This window comes from Mastigoproctus giganteus, chromosome 6 (genome assembly GCF_048544385.1).
Source record: "Mastigoproctus giganteus isolate SK-2022 chromosome 6, ASM4854438v1, whole genome shotgun sequence".
In the NCBI taxonomy this organism is placed as follows: domain Eukaryota; kingdom Metazoa; phylum Arthropoda; class Arachnida; order Uropygi; family Thelyphonidae; genus Mastigoproctus; species Mastigoproctus giganteus.
The window spans coordinates 93765645-93785905 of record NC_143580.1 but is presented as its reverse complement, the minus strand read 5'-3'; the positions used below and the strand labels follow the sequence as shown (position 1 = coordinate 93785905).

The 20261-nt window shown below is 36.8% G+C and overlaps 1 protein-coding gene across 1 annotated transcript in view; it reads left to right on the top strand.

Annotated features, from left to right (window-relative positions):
• Positions 1-7625, top strand: part of LOC150084465 (cell adhesion molecule Dscam1-like) — a 421339-nt gene extending 413714 nt beyond the window's left edge. Inside the window, exons 27-28 of the mRNA XM_090376247.1 lie at positions 2986-3106; positions 7580-7625. Coding sequence (XP_090232373.1) covers positions 2986-3035 — 50 coding nt within the window. The 3' untranslated portion in view covers positions 3036-3106; positions 7580-7625. The remainder of the gene's footprint in view (positions 1-2985; positions 3107-7579) is intronic.
• The last annotated feature ends 12636 nt before the right edge of the window (positions 7626-20261 follow it).

Genomic DNA, 20261 nt, shown 5'->3' with positions numbered 1-20261 from the left:
TACTGAAATATGAATCGGCTGCAAAGTACTAAAGAATTGTGAATAAAAGTGAAGCTTTAAGAACAATAATAATCTGTTGACTGTAAAAATATACCTTCTATAACAGTTATGTTAATATGTAAGTTATATGTGGAATTATTAGTGAATTGTAAATATATGAGCTGTAGAATGTATGTACAGAATCATCAATGTGTAAATACTGTATATATTAAACATAAAATGTGTATATAATATTTCGGGACGAGACTACGTGTTCAGTATATGTAACCCACTGCACGTAGTATCTCGTACCCTGATATGTACTTAGCACCCTCCTGGCACTTTGCCGTCCCGGGGTGGTTTCCTTATGGAAATAAACAGATAATAATAATAAAAATACGCATTAGTGATGTTCTTGGCAATTCCGCCTGAGATACTCGTTTTCTGGTGGAATCTTGTGGGTCTTATTCGAAGCTCCACGTACGGCTTTTTAATGGTGTTCCGCTTCGTGGCAAATCACCTACAGATCCCGGTTTTTAGAGTCGTGCAGCGAGACGACGAATCATGGATTCTGATATAGCTTTATAATATCTTTGAGCGAGTTTGCAAAACAAAAATTGAATGATCAGTGTACGTTGCTCAACTGTGTAAGTCTCCATTATTAAATTCCAAGGACTTCATCTGCAACAACAACAAAAAAAAACCTATTATAGAAAAAAAGTTACAAATTTTTAAAACCCCTTCTCAACTTTTGGTCCACCCTATACAATTGCGACTATCTGTAAAAGTGAATGTCACTTTTTAATGTTTCACGAAGATAATGTTATACAGTTGGATTAAAATGACTTAAATAGCTTAAACAAAAGATAAATGTAGCAATTATGTCCTTCCTTACACATCTTAAACATATTAGCAACCGCTGGTCGGCCCTTGCATATTTCGTATGATGAACTGACAAGTTTTAATCACGAAAATTTGAAACATTAGCGTAATTACTCTGATTAAGTTTTGTAGTTATCAAACAGTAGTACTTATTTCTGATTAAAATACTAGAGTTTAATTTGAATCCAAATTGCAGTGTCACTTTTCTATGAGATAATTTGAGACACAAGCTTAGTTCATTCTACTCACCCCAAATAACACAAAAAAAAAAAATGGCGTTAGGAAATGCAGTACGAGCGTATCCTTCGCAATAATTCATTTATTAATTTTATATTATGCAGAGCACATAAACACAGTGGCAATTACATTTTAATCGATTATAATCAAGCAGAAACCAACTTAACCATAAAATATCTAAAAGTTGTGTATAGTGGAACTCAATTTATCTGTTTTGTGATGTGAAAAACTAACGTACACTTTGCTTCCTTTGCTTGAATCAAATCAAATGCAATAATGTACGTTCAATGGATTTAAAAAAAAAAAGCTGAAAGTTGTCTTAGCGCTTGACTTTATTAGAGTCAATATAATTTATCACTTTATATATTGGGAAGCCCCCGTAGCTGAGTGGTCGGGAGCGCAGTAGTACACGCTCCTTGAGTAGACCGAGGTTCAAGCCCCTGACTGCTAAATACGGTCGATCTGCCGACCCGCACTGGACCAGCATGGCAGATTATGGTCCATTTTCCCTCAGCATGAATTGTTGAGGAGGCTTCCATCCTGCGGCGCCTCCGTAGCCAGGTGGGAAGGAGCAGCAGTGCGTAGCACACGCTTCTTGATTAGACCGGGGTTCGAGTCCGTCACTACCAAATACGGAGGATGCGGAAAGGTCAGGGAATGACCACCACATATCCCGGAGCAATATGGCCTTAGTTGCTAATGCTCCTTAAAACCAAAATAACAATAACAAACACGCTTCCATCCTGCAGTGGGTTGATAATGGCTGCAGTTTTATATTGGAAAGTTAATAACGGCCATGCATAGTGTTCATTGCCTTAATGTGGACCATAATAAAACATCAGCCTAAGAACAACCTCCTTTCAAACCAGAGTTTTATCGAAGTAGTTGTATCTCAGATTACTGGAAATGGTCGAATTTGTAGCTACCTCTACCTGCAACGAGGTTTATCTATAGGGAATTTTGGATGAAAGAAAAGTTGCTACCTAATCAATTAGTAAAAATCCAAAACAAGAAAGAAAGATACATGTAATCTATTTAAATGAAGACAGCGATTCAAAAATATCTGAAAATGATGCAGATTTATCAGCAGGAATTAAAAACGACAACTGATTAAATGCGGAAAATTGCTCCATGAAACAGTACAACGGAAGGGTAAGCAACTTGTGTGGAAGAAAGAATATTAAAAATAAAAACATAATAGAAGCGAGCGACTACCTTTACACTGCTTTCTGATTCATTCATCAGAGAAGATGATAAGCCTATAATCTTATTACCTCAGAGTAATGCGTAAAAATCATGTAGCTATTAATCGAAAATGGCACCCATTTCGCACGACATTTCGATGACTAATATAAGCTGCATATCATCGTAAGCGGGAGGGGACATGACGACCAGGTTTTTTATTTTAAGATAGACCTAGGAACACTTATACGCATGGTTAAGGGGACGTATACCCGTGAATATAAACACGCTAAGCCTCAAGTTAATTCTATATGTAAATCAAAGGTTTGCTTATCGTCGCACATTGCTTGACAAGAATGCTTGGTGCTGTTTGCTTCGTGTTATATTTTCATGAACACATGTAATTGCTTTTATTTTCTCGAACTTCAGGCAGTTTTATGTAACTATAAATTACTTTATTTTCTTTTCATTTCAAAGTGATAACTAAATGTAGCAAGAATTTTACACTGAATTGCAACGAAGTTTGAAAAAATAAACTGACTTGTTTTCCAAAATTTACCTCAGAACCATTTTTACCAAGTACCATACTGGATAAGGTACATAGAGCCATTTATGAGAAATTCGTGTGTATGAGTGAGCAAGTGTGTGTGTGATACATATTATTTTTCCTGCTGTCAGAGAATAAATTGTGATATTTATTTCTAGGGATTGTGAGGCCTTCTATAAAGAACTATATATCCGTACAGAGTTCTTGATCGTTCAGCACATTCCAGTCATGTCGAAGTAATACTTTATGAACGTACGATATTTCATCTTTATGGAACTGGTCAGTATTCCCTAATCTCAGATGATTACACTTATTATTTTTTAAAGTTAATTCCATTGTGTTAATATAAATGTAGGCTTGTTCCGGGGGTGCCCACTCATGTGGAAATAAAAAGATGTTAATAATAATAATTATATCACATATATAGCATCATATTACATGTAACGAAGTGACTTTTATGAAGCTTAAAAATTAAAACCCCTGTTATCCGACATCTAGTGGTCTTTAGGAATGCCGGTTAGATGAGAATTACTCTTATTGGTGTTTACATTTTTTTTATTAAAAGTAATGAGAAGTTACATAGTTTCTTAGTCACACCAGTGTATATGCTATACTTTTTTTCTTTTGATTTAATTAAAAATATTTCTTTTTACGCGCTTATCACTGTGATTTCTTTTATCATAAATTGTTAAAAAAACCAAGATCAGTTACTCCTCATAAGCCCATTACGAGTTTCGTCTTTTTTCCAGTCTTCTGTAAATATCCATTTTCGGTTTTAAGGTTAATACAACATGACAACTTTTTAACTTTTCTGATATCTTTTGGATACCACAACCGTAGGGATGAGTTATGCATATAACGGGATACATTTGTTTGCCTAAGTAACCAATATTTTGTTTGATACAGTTCGATTAAATAGGACGGACTTCCTGGCTTTGGTGATCACTTTTTAACGTAAAGTAAACAATAAATACAGTACAGTGTTTTAACTAAAATAAAGTTAATTTTAATATAAATTGTTTCCTTGTTTAACATCGCTTTTATTTAATGTATTTAATTACATTTAATTAGTGTTGTAAAATGCATATATTTATTTAATTACTTGTCTCTTGATAATGACCAGGTAAGTGGTGCAACCGTCCATTTTTTAATACATGAGGTTTAAAATGTGCTATTTGTATGAACTTTCGATGTGGATGGCTAGGCTTTTACTGTATACAATCAGTTTCTACATAAATTCTTGACAGCGTGTAACACTAACTGTAAAACATTGCTAGAAATGTTTTGTTTATCTATTTATCGTTTTATTTATCTATCGTTTTATTTATTTGGTTTATTTATCTTTTTATTACTATGACAAGTTTAGACGTTTTTATCCAAAAAATTGATAAACTTAGCAATTCTGTTTGATTTTCGCTTACGTATATGCTCATTGGTTAAATATCGAACCATATATATCTTAACGAAACAGTATTAAAAAAACATGTGAGGCATGTACTCATTATCCGTTACAGCTGGACTGTAACAGGGACAGATTCTCTTGAATTAAAAAGCTTGGTGGTTGTACAAAGTTCTCACAAGCTGCGTAATTGTTGTTGTTGTTTTTTGGCGCAAGGGCTACTATGACCAAATTGCGCCCAGCTGCGTAATACAAAAACGACCTTGAAGCCCAGTACTGCTAACTCTTATATCAGAAATTACTGAAATAAGTATTCTTCACATGAAAAAAAGTCTGTCATTAAAATATTTAGTAATAGTAAAGGAAAATTATGCAAGAAGAAAGCAAGCTTATATAGCATCAGCAAAAAAAAAACAGTTCATCCAAGAATTTGTCTAGTTTTCCTATGAATTTATTCAGCACATCCACTTCCACAACAACAGATGGAAGCCTGTTCCAACAATAAACCACCCACTGGCTGAAGGCGAATTTCCGCACATCTATCCTGCAACCATCCTTCCTCAACTTGAATTTATGTCTCTTCATGTGTGTAGTATCAGCAAGTGTGAAGAATGCTATTAGCGTTCAGCTTACTCATCCATTCAAAGCTTTAAACACCTCAGTCAGATTTCCCCGCACGTGAGTGGTCTCGAGGCGCTGCAATTTGCATAACTGAACGCTTTCTAGGTAAGAGCACCCTTTTGTTCTCTCCACCCATCTGGTTGCCCTTCTCTGCACCCGTTCCAGCAGATCTATATCCGTCCTGAAGTGAGGCCACCAGACCCAGTACTGTATTTAGGTATCATCTTAAGTGAGAGCATGACGACCTGGTTTATGAGCGTTTTTTTAAGATAGATCCAGAAATGCATGCACTAATACGCATGATTAAGGGGGGCATATGCCCCTCTGCCCACCTCTGAATACTCCCATGACCAGACCTGTATACAGTACTCAAGATGCGGCCTAACCATAGCCTTATCCAAAGGGGAAATCAACCCCCTCACCCCTGCTAGCAAAGTTTCTGTATATCATTGACCGTTTACATACAGTTTCTGTATATCCCATGAGCTGTCCTATCCTGCCAGCATGTCTGCACTGTTCAGAGAATTTCATGTCTGTCTGCACAATTATCTCCAGGTCTTTTTCATTCTTCACTATTTTGAGTGTAATACCACACAGTTGATAAGTTACTCTGGGATTATTGCTACCCATGCGCAGTATCTTGCATTTGTCAATGCTAGACTTGAACTGCCATTTCTCAGCCGATCAATCCAATTTTCATAGATCTTGTTGCAGTAGTTTACCCTGATGACTGTCATTAACCACACTGCCAACCTTTATATCATCTTCAAATTTCGTCATTAAAGATAGATGCCTTCATCAGTATCTGGGAAACTCCACTAATAGCATTAGCCATGAAGAGCAACGCCTATTAATATCCAATCTTTGTGTTCTTCCACTCAACCATCCTGTTATCCATAGCGGCAACTTGCCCTTAATACCACATCGCTCCAGTTTGTATAGCAGTCTTTTTTTTTTTAATGTGCAACAATATCAAAAGCCTTCCTGAAATAAAGTATGCGATGCCAAATTATTTTTTTGCATCCAGTTCCTTCGTCACTGAATCATACTAACCTATCAGATTAGACAATACGCCCCTTGACAAATCTGTGATTTGTTTGCAGTATAATTGCATGCCTGTCGAAATGGTTCTGCATTCTTTCTCTCTCTAACCAGTGATTCCATTACTTTACCTGGAACAGATGTTAAGCTAACAGGTCTGTAATTACCCATGTCTCCTTTTGATCCCCTTTTATAAATTGGGGATATATTCGCACTTCTCAAGTCGATAGGGAACTCCTCTCAATCCAAGGATGCTCTCACAATTATAACCAAGGGTTTGCTTACCTCCTTTTCTGTCTCTCTTAACGTAAAGGATAGATTTACAACCGGCCCAGGTACCTTTTTTATGTCCATCCTCAACAATTTCTAATCCACTTTTCTTTTAGTTATCACAAAGTCATTTAGCTCTTCGTTAGAGTTTGATAGACTTTTGGCATCCCCTACCCTAAAGAATTCATCATGTGTGAATGTAGATGCAAATTATCTATTCAATTTGTCTGCAACCTAAGCAGGGTCAACAACAGTTAACCCATAAACATCAAGTAGACCAATGTGATTCAACCCCTTCCTTCTATTGTTAATATAAACATTGAAAAGTTTGCTGTTTTTCTTTGCCAGAAACTTCTCATAATCTGCCTAGTTTGCTTGACATCCTTTGTGACTTGATCACAGACTAATTTATATCTACCATCGGCTTCTGTATCACCTGATAATTTATATGCATTCCATGCCCTTTTCTTCTCTGCCACGTATCTCAATAGTTCATCTGACATCCATTTAGATCTAGGCCTTGAACAGTATTTCTTGTATTTCTTCAAAGTATTTCTTTGTTGGTATGTAAAGCCTAGTAGCGTATGAAAACCATGTAAAAGAAACATGGTTTCTTTTACATTACTGAAAATTTAAACATTGTTCTCGATGTAGTAGTACAGGTTTACTTTTCTTTTCGTCAAAATGGAGTAATTTAAATCATAGCTCTTCTATTGAAAATGTGATTTATGTGAGCTTGTGCTGATTTATTTGAGTTCCTTTTCGTTATAAGGTATAAACGAAATTCTGTTTATAAGACGTACATTCAGAAAGTTTTCCGTTCAACTAAAAAAATGTTAGGGATTACAGGAATTATTAATTTATTCATTGTTTTCAACGTATCCTTGAACTTGGTGGCTATTTATTTCATCATTGAAAAACTGTTTATGAAACAGCAATAACCATTTAGCGACCTCCATTAAAACGATTAAAAGAATTCCCTTGAAGTAGGTGACAAATTTCGTTTCCTACTTTGAGTGACAAGTTTTTGTTACACAGCTACGTTATTATGGTAAAATTAATGCCTCAGTTTTTATGCAGTCTTTTCAAAACAAACGGTGAGATAAAAAATAAACAAAAAGAAGTTTCCTTGGTGCTTGTAATTTTTCATTTCGTGCTGATCCGATGTTTATCTTCGAAATGATAAATTCAAGAACAATGCTATTATCATTCCGTCCATTCAATAAAAAAAAAAAATAATAAATAAATAAAAAAAAACTGTGCCGAGATAAGCATTATCCTTTTGAAATGTTCATATGCCAAATTGCACTTTCTGAATGCACATCCCAAAATAACGTTTTTTTTTTAATTAAAAAAATAAGCCTTACTCTTCCAAATAATAACGTTACTAACATTTACTTCTATTTTCTTTTCACCGGCAGTTTTCTGAGGAGGACTGAACGAGTAATGAAGAAAGTTATCGACTAGAAGCCTGATTATTTCTGTAAAGATAAAACATTGTTCAGCTATTTGTTTTAAAAAAAATAAAAATACTGTTGTTACAATTTATAATTCCTTATAAATTAACATCATCAAACAGTCTACCTAAATGAATTCTTTGTCCAAAATGTGAAATACTTGGGCTCACGGATGTATACTTATTTTTATAGGGTGTTTAGTGTCAAACGGCACCAGGGATTTCCCCCATCTAAGCAATTCCAGTTGACAATAGGTTCAGAAAACATGTAATCTATTATTTAGAATTTTTCTTAAACTGAACGTCCAACATTCATATTCAGGTTGTCTACACAGAATTGAAGATATTCTGAAGATATTATGAATGACCTGTTCAGCCATCAGTAGTACAGATTATGCTTTCTCTTATGGGGTCATTAAAATTCAATCTGAACCTCATTATATAAAATTCATATATAAATACATATATAAACATATAATCAGAAACATTTATATATAAAGTCATAATGCTTTAAAATTCTTTCATTTCTATTTGGACACCCTGTATATTCTGGACGAATTATGCATTTTCCGAAAACTTCCCTCACACTCTTTTACTAACTTCGACAAAGGTATGCTACTCAAAGGCCCAGAAGTTACATGAAGAAATCATATTTCCAAAAAAAAAATAACTGTATCCCTTTTTTCTTTCGTTTCCCAGCGGCCTTCTATATATATTCATTGATCAGTGATGCAGCCAAAACACAATCCATTGTGCAGAAAATGGATAAGGGCCTAGCAAACACTGAAGCTGAAAGACTGTCATAATTTCGCGACTTACGAGTTTGGGAACATTTATTTCAAGGGAAAATTAATCGTTAAAAACCAGCATGCTTAAAAGCAGTTTGTTATTTTAAGTATCTCCCAGCATGCTTAAAAACTCTGCCATTCTGTTGCTTGGTATTTCCCTTACAATGATTACGGTTGCTGGGTGTTGTAAGCGCAACATCCAGCAACAGAAAGAAAATGAAGGGCCAAAAACTCCAAACAATAGATAATGATTACCACCATCTAGACATGAAGTTCTGGAGATTCCAAAGCCATCTCATCTAACCATTTTCTCATTGGTTAGATGAGATAATCATTGCAGCAATAAAATAATGAAAGGCAGTACATAGGCAGAAAACCAAGTGCTTTAGTTTCATAATTACAATAGAACGGATAATCCAATTAATCTTATCATAAAGTCTTGCTGGATGTACCATCAGTATTAACTGGGGTACAGTATTTTTAAGGGTTTAAAGAGCTGACTTGGTTTTCACATAGCGTTAAATTTGGTAATCAAAAAGAAACCACCGTCTTTAATTTGAAAAAAATATAGAGCCAGATAAGCCGATTGGCTATAATCTCTGTAAAAACCGGAAATGGAAATCAAAACAAAACAGCCATATCGAAATCATAACGATACAGAAAAACAAATTAAACAGAACAGAAAATTTTTAAAAACTGTATAAAAATTAATACTATGTCTGCAATTTTAATTAAACATTAATTAAGTGGTTAGAGATCAGTAGACGAGTGCATTTCATTCTAACTCACATCGGTAAATCTAAACTGCTTACAAGAAATAAACACTATCAGTTCTTTGGATTATATAGATTTGGAATTCTGACAGTTAAGCTGTGGACAAGACTTAACAGCCATCTAATTCTACAAAATATTTACAAATTCAATCATATACAAAACAATTAAAATTTGTTTCGCACTCGAACTTGAAGGATCAGATAAGAAACACAAAAAGGCCTACCATTTAAGTATCCAGCAGAAGAATTAGTTGTTGGAATGATGCAAGGAAGCAAGCATATATTGCATTAGCTAAAAAGATAAATTTATGTTTCATATCACCTGTCCATACCTCCTAAAAATTTGCCAAGTTTTTTGAAGTTATTCAAACTACCCATTTCCATAATACCAGATGGAAGTTTGTCGCAACAATCAAGTACTGACTGGCCGAAAGCAAATTTCCACACATCCATATTGCAGCTATATTTGCTCAAGCAGGACCGTTAAACACCTCAATCAGATATCCACCCAGGTGCCTAGTCTCCAGACATACATATTTGCAGAACTGGACTAATTTCTGTCAAGAGTATCCCCCCCCCCCACTAATCTCCAACTGTTCTAATAGATGTACATCCTTCCCTAAAATGCTGACCATTGCTTTGTACAGTGGACTAATCACCTCCTTATCTCTGCTTTCAAAATTTGTGCACAATTGACAAAACCCCCCTGCGATATCCCAGCAGTCCGTCTCAACTGTTCAGAGAACTTCATGTCTAAGTGCACAATCACTCAGAAAATAATGTCATACATGATACTTTCTTACAACATATATGAATAGCTGTAATCCTTGAATAACTTATGAATTATGTGGTACCAGCCTGAGGATAGTGGAAAGTTATTCTGAGATTAGTACTATCCATATACGATATTAAATTCACTTATCAACCCATCTGCCTAATTTTCGAGATCTTGTTTCAATAGCATGCAATGATTACTCCCATTAACCACTCTGCCATGCTTCATTATAATCGGAAAACTTAGACATTAATGTTCCTCCAACAATATCATTTATAAATATAGAAAGAACAATGAGTCCAGTACCCTGGGAACTCCACCATATTAGTTCAAAAAAGAGCAGTGCCCATTGATAACCACTCTTTTTCCTATTGAACCATCTCTTATTGTATAGCAGTAAGTTTCCCCTAATGCCACATTGCTTCAATTTATGCAGCAGTATTTTACGTTGAACAGTTAATTCAAGAGGGAACAAACCACTTCTAGAACTGAATCTATGAGTACATAAATCTAATGAAATTAGTAAGTTGTTATCACTTACTAATTTGGCGAAATAAATAAATTTTCCGTTTATACTCCGGTATGGTCCCATAGGGTCAGAGGAGTTGGCAAAGTGCAGTGAATACAAGAATGTAATCGTATTTAGCAGTCGCGTGCATTTGTTGTACCCTTGCGTTTGACCACTTGGCTCCATGCCAAATTTTGATTTGTTGGAATGGATGCAGAGAACAGCAATGAAATTAACATTACAGAATCTGGAAATCGGGTACCTGTGAGGAAATATGATTGAATTATTTATTGCTTTGAATGGATTGAATAAGCAAAATGCTGTTAACATTCTTGCTTATTCTCAGAGAATACGCATAGGAGACATAAATGTAAATTGAAGGAGAATGGTTGTAGGTTAAATGTGGGGAAATTTGGTGTGATATCGGGTAATTGACCTTTGGAACAAACTACAGTCTGGTGCTGTTGAAGTGGATAGTTTGAATGAATTTAAGGAGGAACTAAGTAAGTTATTGGAGAGTTCGGATGGTTATTATTATTTTATTTGATTTATGTATTTATTTATTTGTTTATTTCTTAATTTATTATTATTTTATTATTATTATTTTATTTGATGATTATGTATGTACTTGGTTTCCTGCATTCATTATTTATTTTCTCAGTTATTAATCCAAAGCGCTCTTAGCCCACTAGACTGGTTTTGGAGGCGATTGTTATATATAGCTAAAGTTATTAAACAATAATAAGTAGTTAAGAAGCCATACGTGTTGGTTCCGCCCACTGAACCTATCTAATATTAAGAAGCTAGCAGTCCACATCTGTTTCACTGAGCCTATTATTTCTTGCAATAGTCGAAATACATTCAAGTATGCTTTCGGATGCAGCCATATTTTGTTCTGTCGGTTGCGCGCTCATTTAGGTTGACAACACAGTTTTTGTTGGCGAAGGTGGGAGGAATTGTTAATAGAAATTTAACGAAATCACAGCATATACGCAAACTTAGTATATCAAAGTTATATGTAGTATAGCAAAGTTGTGATGATTGCTTTTTGCATCCCTGCCCACTACGATTTTTATTTTTATTTATTTTATTTTTATTTTTATTTTATTAATAAAAAGATACACAACAGGTAACCATTAACAGTGTATCTGAGATCAGATCAATAAACATAATAACAATAATGTGAAATCCTACAGGACGATAAACATTGATACAAATTCAAACAATAAAGCATATGTACAAAAGAGGATTGTATTAAGTTAAGTTACCGGTAAAACAAGTAATAATTAATCCGTTAGAGAATAGAAAAATAATATAACAAATAATAAGCTACAATAATTAGATGTGAGCTAGTCACTTTGCAGTTTAAGTGAAGAGGCAAACTTGTGGATGGAGTTCATCAGTGATTGGGAGTTGTCAAAGAAGTCAATGCGAGAGTCATTTGCTGATTTGCTGATTCTGTTCAGTGGACTGAACTTCATTAAGTCCGTGTTGGCAGAGTCAAGGCGAAACGGTGTAAGGTTCCTGACTTGTCTACAGGGAGCATTGAAGTTTATTTTACTCAGGATATCAGATGCTTCATAAATTCCAGTGATTACTTTGGCTAGGAGGGCGATGTCAGCAGTAACTCTTCTAGTGCACAGAGGCCTTAGATGAAAGTAATCACACAGCGATTCATAATACACTGAGTGATAGAATAGAGGATTGCGGTACGTAAGGTAACGGATAAAGTTTTTTTGGACTGCTTCAATTTTGTTAGTTAAAGTCTTTGTGTGAGGATTCCAGATGGGGGAACTGAATTCAAGGATTGGCAGTACAATAGTTTTATAAAGGATAACCGCATATCTGTAGTTTTTGAACTTGTATGTGTTCCGTTTGATGAATCCCAGTGTTTTGAATGCTTTGCTGGTGATTTTAAGGACATGGGCATCGAATTTAGCACTGCTGGAAAAGAGAATCCCTAAGTCGTTAACTTGGTCACACCTTTCGATGATCACAGAGTTAATACTATACTCCGTATTCATTAGTTGTGGAGATCTGCAAGATGAGAAAGAGATAACTTTGCACTTCGCGGGGTTAGCAGACAAGCCATTCAGAGATAGCCACAGAGAGAATTTATTGAGAGCACATTGAAGTTGTTGAGAATCGGTAGTCTCCTTCACTGCTGAGTAGATCTTAAGATCATCTGCATAGAGAGCAACTTGAACATTGGAGGTGTAGATGAAAGAAGGAAGATCATTTACGAAAACAATGAAGAGAAGAGGACCTAAGGGAGAGCCTTGTGGTACTCCGCTTAGTGGTATAAAACAGTCTGAGTTCACTTGATCGATGATAACGCTCAAGGAACGATGCGTAATATAGCTGCGTAGCCATGAGAGCAAAGGGTCACGGATGCCATACAGCTTAAGTTTTTCCAGAAGTTGTTCGTGCGGGACTTTATCAAATGCCTTAGATATGTCTGTGTAGACTGCATCAACTTGTAGGTGGTTATCAAGAGCTTCAGAGGTGTATTGCCAGAAAGGAAGTAAATTTGTGACTACTGACTTGCCACTGCAGAAACCATGTTGATTCTGATCGATAAAAGGCTTGAAGAATTCGAAGAGATGTTTGTGCACTGCTGTGTCGAAGAGTTTAGCCAGGCTGTTTTGCAAGGTTATGGGTCTGTAATCGCATACGTCATTTTTATCACCTTTTTTGAAAATAGGAACTATATTGACCTGCTTAAAGTGATTAGGATACTTCCCCAGCCTGAGAGACAGGTTGAAGATCCGCAGTATGAGGGGTTTCAATGTAGTGACAGTCCTTTTCCAAAATAGGCCTGGAATGTCATCTGGGCCTCTAGTATAGTCATTTTTCATGCTTTTTAATGCCGAGTTTAAATCTTCATCAGTGATAAAGAGATTAATGAGGATATCATCTTTAACAGGTGTGAAGTCAGGAAATGAGGCAGGTCTCAATGTATCATTTGTTTGAATTCTAGAAAAGTGTTTGGCAAACTCTTGAGCAATACTGAATTCGTCAGATAAGAGAATTCCATCTGCGTTTCGGAGTTGTAACTTTCTACTGGTTATGTTCTTATGCTTCATGAAATTCCAGAATGGTTTGATATCTCTGTGAGTAAGCAGACTATCCTGAACTGACTCTGTATACATGTTGTAGGAGTTTAATATGAGAGTTTTCACTTCTTTGCGGAGTTGGCTGAATATTTCATAGTATTGACTGTCACCTGTTTGCTTATATTTGTTTCTGTAGAATTCTTTGGATTTAATTTTACGTATTAGTTCACTATTATACCAGTGCGGGTAGGTAGAGCGTGCGGTAAGATGGGATTGAGGAACAATGTCAGATATAACTGAATGGACACAGTTAATCAGGTTGTTGGTGAGCACATCGATGTCATCCATAGCGTCAGCGAGCTGCTTGTCTACGTTTCTTAGAGCTAGGTTGAGCAGAGGCCAGTCAGCCTTTCTGAAATTGAATCGAGGAGTACGGGAGCTGCATTTGAAGTTATGAGAAGTCACTGTGATGTCAAAAGTAATTGGTGAATGATCCGAGTGAAATATGGGGTTGTCGGTGTGAACATCTATATGAGTAGAGGAAAATATTAGGTCGAGGTAGGCATTTTCTCTGGTTGGAAAGTTGCAAATTTGTTCCAGACCATAGTTGTGAAGCATATTAAAGAGAGCCCTAGTCTGCAGTGATGGAGAAGAAGATTCTAAATTGGCCATTTGACAGTTAAAGTCACCCAAAACCATTGCTATGTCGGCAGATTGAATTAGTGGAAAGATTGATTCCAGCGAGCTTTCCAAGTACTGGAGGTCTATATTAGTTAAGGGAGGTGGAAAATAAAGCAATACTATTAAAACCTTTAACTTGCCAAGATGAAGAAGGCAGTATACTGATTCAATATTTGTGAAATTTGATGCAGTTTCACAGAGTATATGGTTAGAATGTATAATAGCTACTCCGCCTCCACGAGATCCTCTGTCCTTTCTATGGATTGTATATTGTCCATCTATAATCTCCTGATCATCAATATTTATGGAGAGCCAGGTTTCAGTGAGCAGGTAAATGTCGTAAATATGTGAGCCTTGGATTGCTCTGAAGTGGTTTAGGTTGCTAATTATACTCCTGCAATTCTGAAGGTAAACACTGAACAGTTGGGATCTGGGGATTCTATGACGAGAGGAGAACGTAGTATGTGTAGATAGCAGGGTATCTGATTGCTATGCCGGTGGAGAGGAGATTTTGGACTCCCTTGATGGTCTGTCCGTGAAGCGTTTTACTAGAGCCCCTGATAAAAGGGATCTTAGATTCAACACTTTTTCTGTTTGTGATGGAAGGCATGTTATTATAAAAGATGAGTAGGCGGGACATCGTGTCTTCAGAGAACGGACATCTACTCCGAAACCATATTCTTCTTAATTCGCCTAATTGAGTTAAAGCTAGAAAAGAAACATTTGCGACATAATTATATGTTAGATTAAACTCACAAACACAAAATATTATTACGCATAATATTATCAATTATGGCAACTCATGTCAATATAAATTATTACCAGCACATAGCAGGTCATTATTGTTGTTTATATATTTATAGGCAGCATCTACTTTATTAAATGCCAGAATTGAAGCTGAAATGCTTCTCGAATTGTAACCGAAAAACAATTGTATCTCGTAATTCGATAAAGTCCGAAAATCGATTGTTTTATACCTTTAATATAATAACTACATGTTCCTCATGAAATGTTGGATCTTATTAATCTACATTACAAATTAGACAACCCCTGTCTGAGAGAGTTCTTGGAGTAGCACTTATTTTTATACTCGAAGAACAATTATATTGAAATTTAAGAATTGCTTTTGTTTTTTTTTTTTTTTATGTGAACCCCAAACACGAGAGGTATTAGAACCTATAGTACTGTTATAACTGGGTGTTTTTATTTATTATACTTCTTGCTTGCTTATTAATTACTTACTTTCGTTCGTTCGGACTTCTCTGAACAACACATCTGTATGGCGGGACACTTTCCTTCCTTAATCATTTGTTCAATGATAACCCCAGTATACTCATGTGATTGTCTAGTGGTTTTTCATATTAGGACAATGATCTCGGCCCTCGGTAAACTATTCAAGGGAATAGGAACTGCAGCTTCGATCAGGCGTTGTGAAAATACTCAAACTCTTTCCAATTATAGGTAGAAATTCGAGTACCCGCGGTATCAGTTCTATTATATAATTCTTTGCTTACTCATTCGTGTGAATAGAGGATAGGCCTGAGGCATATGTTTAAAACAAAATATAGTTTAATATACTCCACTATAGAATTGATACATGTATGAAAACTACTGCCCTAGCGGCAGTGACAAGCAAATCCTAAATCATTTGGTTACAATAATATAAACTGACTTTATGGAAGTATTTAAGAGTTCTTAGCATTTATTGATGTTTTGGAGATTAATGGGTTCTTCACATAGGTGTTCTTCGTGTGGATACTTCATCTCAGGCAAGGACTAGCATATGACATAATGGTTGTACAAACATGATGGGGTCAATACTAAAAATACTGCACTATTTAGGATAGCATGCTTAAGATACATCATTTACCTATTGTTAATTTGTGAAACTGACAATCTAAGTGATGCGCTATTTAAGATAGCGGTATTAGGACATTTTACAATTTATCAATGCTAATATAATTAATTATATTATTGAGGAGTAAGGTTTATGTATAGCTGTGGGATGACTTACCTAAATACGGATGACTCATTCTACGGGGGGCGGAACTCGGCGAGGGGATTCCGTGCTTTCGCAGCCTTCCTTCGGGTTCTGCTATCTTCGCTCGCTCATTCTGTATCTTCTTGCGCTGTTCTTCAAGCTTCTCTCTGTACAGTCATTCTGTAACGTAATTCCCGTTTCCAAAAACTTACTGTATTTTTTCACTCTCTCTCATACAGACTAACTAACCGACTGCTTCTCCCAAAAGCCACCACAAAACAACAACCTTTCGCTCATCGTCCACCAGGGTATATGCTCCTTATCGCATGAACTTTCGCCTCACACCAAGCTTGAACTAGCGTGGGACACTTTTCTCACGCGGTCAACATCAGACACACTGACCAGTATTTGTCAGGGAGAGCGAAGCTCGTATTTTCGTGGACTTGTGAACTTACTTCTACGTAGCGACTGTTATCTTCAGTTAGGAAAATAATGGCAAAGGGAATTTATAACTGAGAAAGCAACCAAGTCGAATTTTACCATTCTATATTTGACAAGAAACTGATAGCGGTTACTCATGTACGATTGGCATTTATATTTTCTGCTGAAACGGTCAAAACAACTCTTTAGCAAGAAGGGGCACAGCAAAGGGGGGGGAGGGAAATGCATGGGAAATATCTGTAAATTAATATGAAAAATGTGGGCATTTTACAGTACTTAGTACCGTGCTTGGGTTGGAGGTTGAGAAGACGAAAGAAGATAATTGTTGACATTGGACTTGAACTTCTGTAGATTGTAATTTTCAGGAAATACGTATGAAGGAAGGTTATTCCAGAAAATGGCAGTTGAATGAATAAATGAGGAAGATGAAAAGTTGTTGTGGAAATTACCTGATTGTTGTAGTTCCCGGTTGAACTTTATCTAGGTGCTGGTGCTAAGGAAAACCCTGTTCGAATTCCAAATGCCCACTGCTTGCAATTTTGAAGTTACCATTTTTAACAAATAGTATTAATAAAGCCAATTCTATAAATGAACCAGGCCTGATGGACATTACAAAGTTACCTGGTTTAAACGAGGTATCTGTCCAACAAATCTTTGAAAAATTACTAAGCTCTTTGGCTCTACAAGGTTGGCAAATTATTCCAACAGTTTCTTTTATCCGAAAGTAAATTCTCTTTTTATTCCTTCGGATAAAAGAGAATTTTCTTATATTCATTTTACAGCTATCCTTAATACATATCCTTAAGTTTGTTCTGCCTGCAAAACAAAAAAAAAAAAAAAAAAATTGCCGTTACTGTTTATTCGGGCATTTATATTGAATGCTGGAATACCTTAAAATCCCCAATCAATGGTCGTTTGTTTCTTGGTGGTGGTAGTAGTAGTAGTAGTAGCATTTGATGCAAGAAAGCAAGTGTATGAGCTTATGCAGCATCAGCCAAAAAAAAAAAAAAAAAACACACCATTCCCTCCAAATGCCTGTCCAGTTCCTCCTTAAATTTATTCAACCTATCAACTTCCACAACGACAGATGGAAGTTTGTTCCAGCAATTAACCACCCGCTGGCTAAAGGCAAATTTCCGCACATCTAATCTACATGTGTCTTTTCTTAATTTGAATTTATGCCCCCTTAGGTTCGTAATCTGAACAAGTGGAAGGATCCCATCAGAATTCAGCGTGCTCAATCCATTCAAGGCTTTATACACCTCAATCAGATCACCGCGCAGGTACCTAGTCTCCAGCCACTGCAATTTGCAGAACTTAAGCCTCTCTTGGTAAGAGGATCCCTTCATTCCCCTCACCAATCTTTGAGATCTAGTTTCAGATCTCAAAACGCTGCCTGCAAAACCGATATCTTTCTCTATGGAAAATGCTTATCAGTAAATAACTTTGTGGCTACCTTCCCTGCACCTTTTACAGCAGATTCACATCCTTTCTGAAATACGAGTTCCACACTTGTATATGGTATTTAGCTGTTAACCTAACCAATGCTTTTTATAATGGAATAATTAGTGTTTATCCTGTTTATCGTAGATAAAAGCCCCATCTCACAAACCCATAAATGAAATTTGTGATATGATATTAGTCGTAATAGAATGGATATAGAACCGAAAAGTATCCTACACTGATCGACAAAATAAACAGAACACGTAGAAAACGTGGCGTAACTCGTGCAGCTCGCGATAAAGCGGGACACATTGGTTGGTTGTTGTTGGGTTTTAGGAGCATCGGCAGCTAAGGCCACGTTGAAATGAGAAGACAGCGAGAAACTTTGGACAGCTATAAGCAATATTTATAGGAGTTGTATGAGAATTACCAAAAAGGTTGCATTACAGAAATGCTCGAAAATATGTTCACATTTCACCAGTCCAGCGTATGATCCCCTCCAAGAGGCCTGACAGCGGTTACCCATGCTCGATATAAGAGTGTCCATAAGATTCTGTGGCAACAAATCACATTTTTCACCAAGTGGCCGAAGAGCTGTCTGTCAGCATGCAATGCGACACCCAAGGGCGTTCTATACGTGTTCGATCGGATTTAAGTGTGTGATCGCGTTGGCCACGGAAGTAGTTGGATATCTTCAGTTTCAAGATATTCTACCACCACACGAGCTCTATGTGCAATGACGTTGTCGTGCATGAAAAGTAAATCTGGACCAACCGCACCTCTAAAGAATCGTACCTACGGTTCGAGGATGTGTTCTTAGTTTCTCTGCGTAGTTATGGTACTCCTATTGAAAACATGAAGAGCGGGTGCGGCCATTTGTCATTATTCCGCCCCAAACGAGATCACCTCCTCCACAGTAAGTGTCCCTTTCTCTGATGTTAGAGGGATGGTATCGCATTTCTCGTTGTCTCCGGATAAAACGTCTAGAATCTGTTTGCAGGCTAAATTGGGACTCATAAGAGAATAGAACTGTTCCAAATTTGTCAGGGCTCCAAGTGACATGTTCATGGCACCAGTTTCGATGAGCTCTGCAATGGTTTGGGGTTAATGGGATAAAAACCACTATTGATTTCTTTGCATTGAGCCTTATTAACACAGTCCGGTTGGAAATGTTTTTACCCGTGGCCGCAGCAGCCCCAAGAGAGTTGATGACCGGACTTCGTAAGGTTCTATCCTGCTGTTAGAGCCAAAAAAACGGTTTTTTCTGGTTGATCTAGCCCTCGGACGACCTTGGCCAACTCTTCCTGTAATCGGTCCTGTCTCCTGATATTGCTTGCATAGTGTTTTGTGGAAGGCACCATCAGTGGTTTCCCACATATGCGCCTTAGTACTTTGTAAAGAAGTACACAATCTGTATAAAAGCCAGAAAAAGGGTAATGTGGACATGTGTTTATGTAAGGGGCGGCTCCTAGAACGTCAGTTCAACTCCGCCTCGTATCTCTGTGAAGAACAGTATCACTACAAATGGGCCAGATGTGTGTGACGTCGGTTTGTGTGTATTATGTGTGTGTTTTGTTGTTATGTTCGAGAAAAAGGGTAAGGTCTAGTTTGGGTCAGGGTTGTTATTTTCTGTTTTTGTGATGGCGTCTTAGCCACAGGGCCCCTATTGGGGCCTTGCGTTTCTCGCCACCACCCCAGGGAGGTGAGCCAGGCTGGCCATCACACTCTAGCTGGCCTCCACCAGGGTCGCCTGAGCTTCCTGACAGAGACCAAGGTAAAAAAAAAAAAAAAAAAAAAGGAAGGCGAAGGGGATAGCAAAAGAATGGGAAGGGACAAAAAAGGCGTTCTCCAGATGAGGGAGGGAATGAAGGTTGGAAACCCCTGGCATGGAGAACTCACCCAGGGCCAAGGAAAGAAAAAAAAAAAAAAAAAAAAAAGGTTGCAGGGTATGAGTTACCCTGCAAAGAGGTACCATATGGCATTTAACGAAGGTGTCAGCAGGGTTTGAAGTCTATTTCTGCTCATCTTGCAGATTAGATGTTCATGATGCTGTAAGTTTCCGTGTGTTTTTGGGATCAGTCTTGTCCTGTAATTCTCATAATGAGGACTGCAGTACATTACATGCTGGCAGCTTTCAGGTTGTCCGCATGTGCGAAGTGCGTTTTATTCGATGCCCAGATCTGTTAGTTTTATCCTGAAGG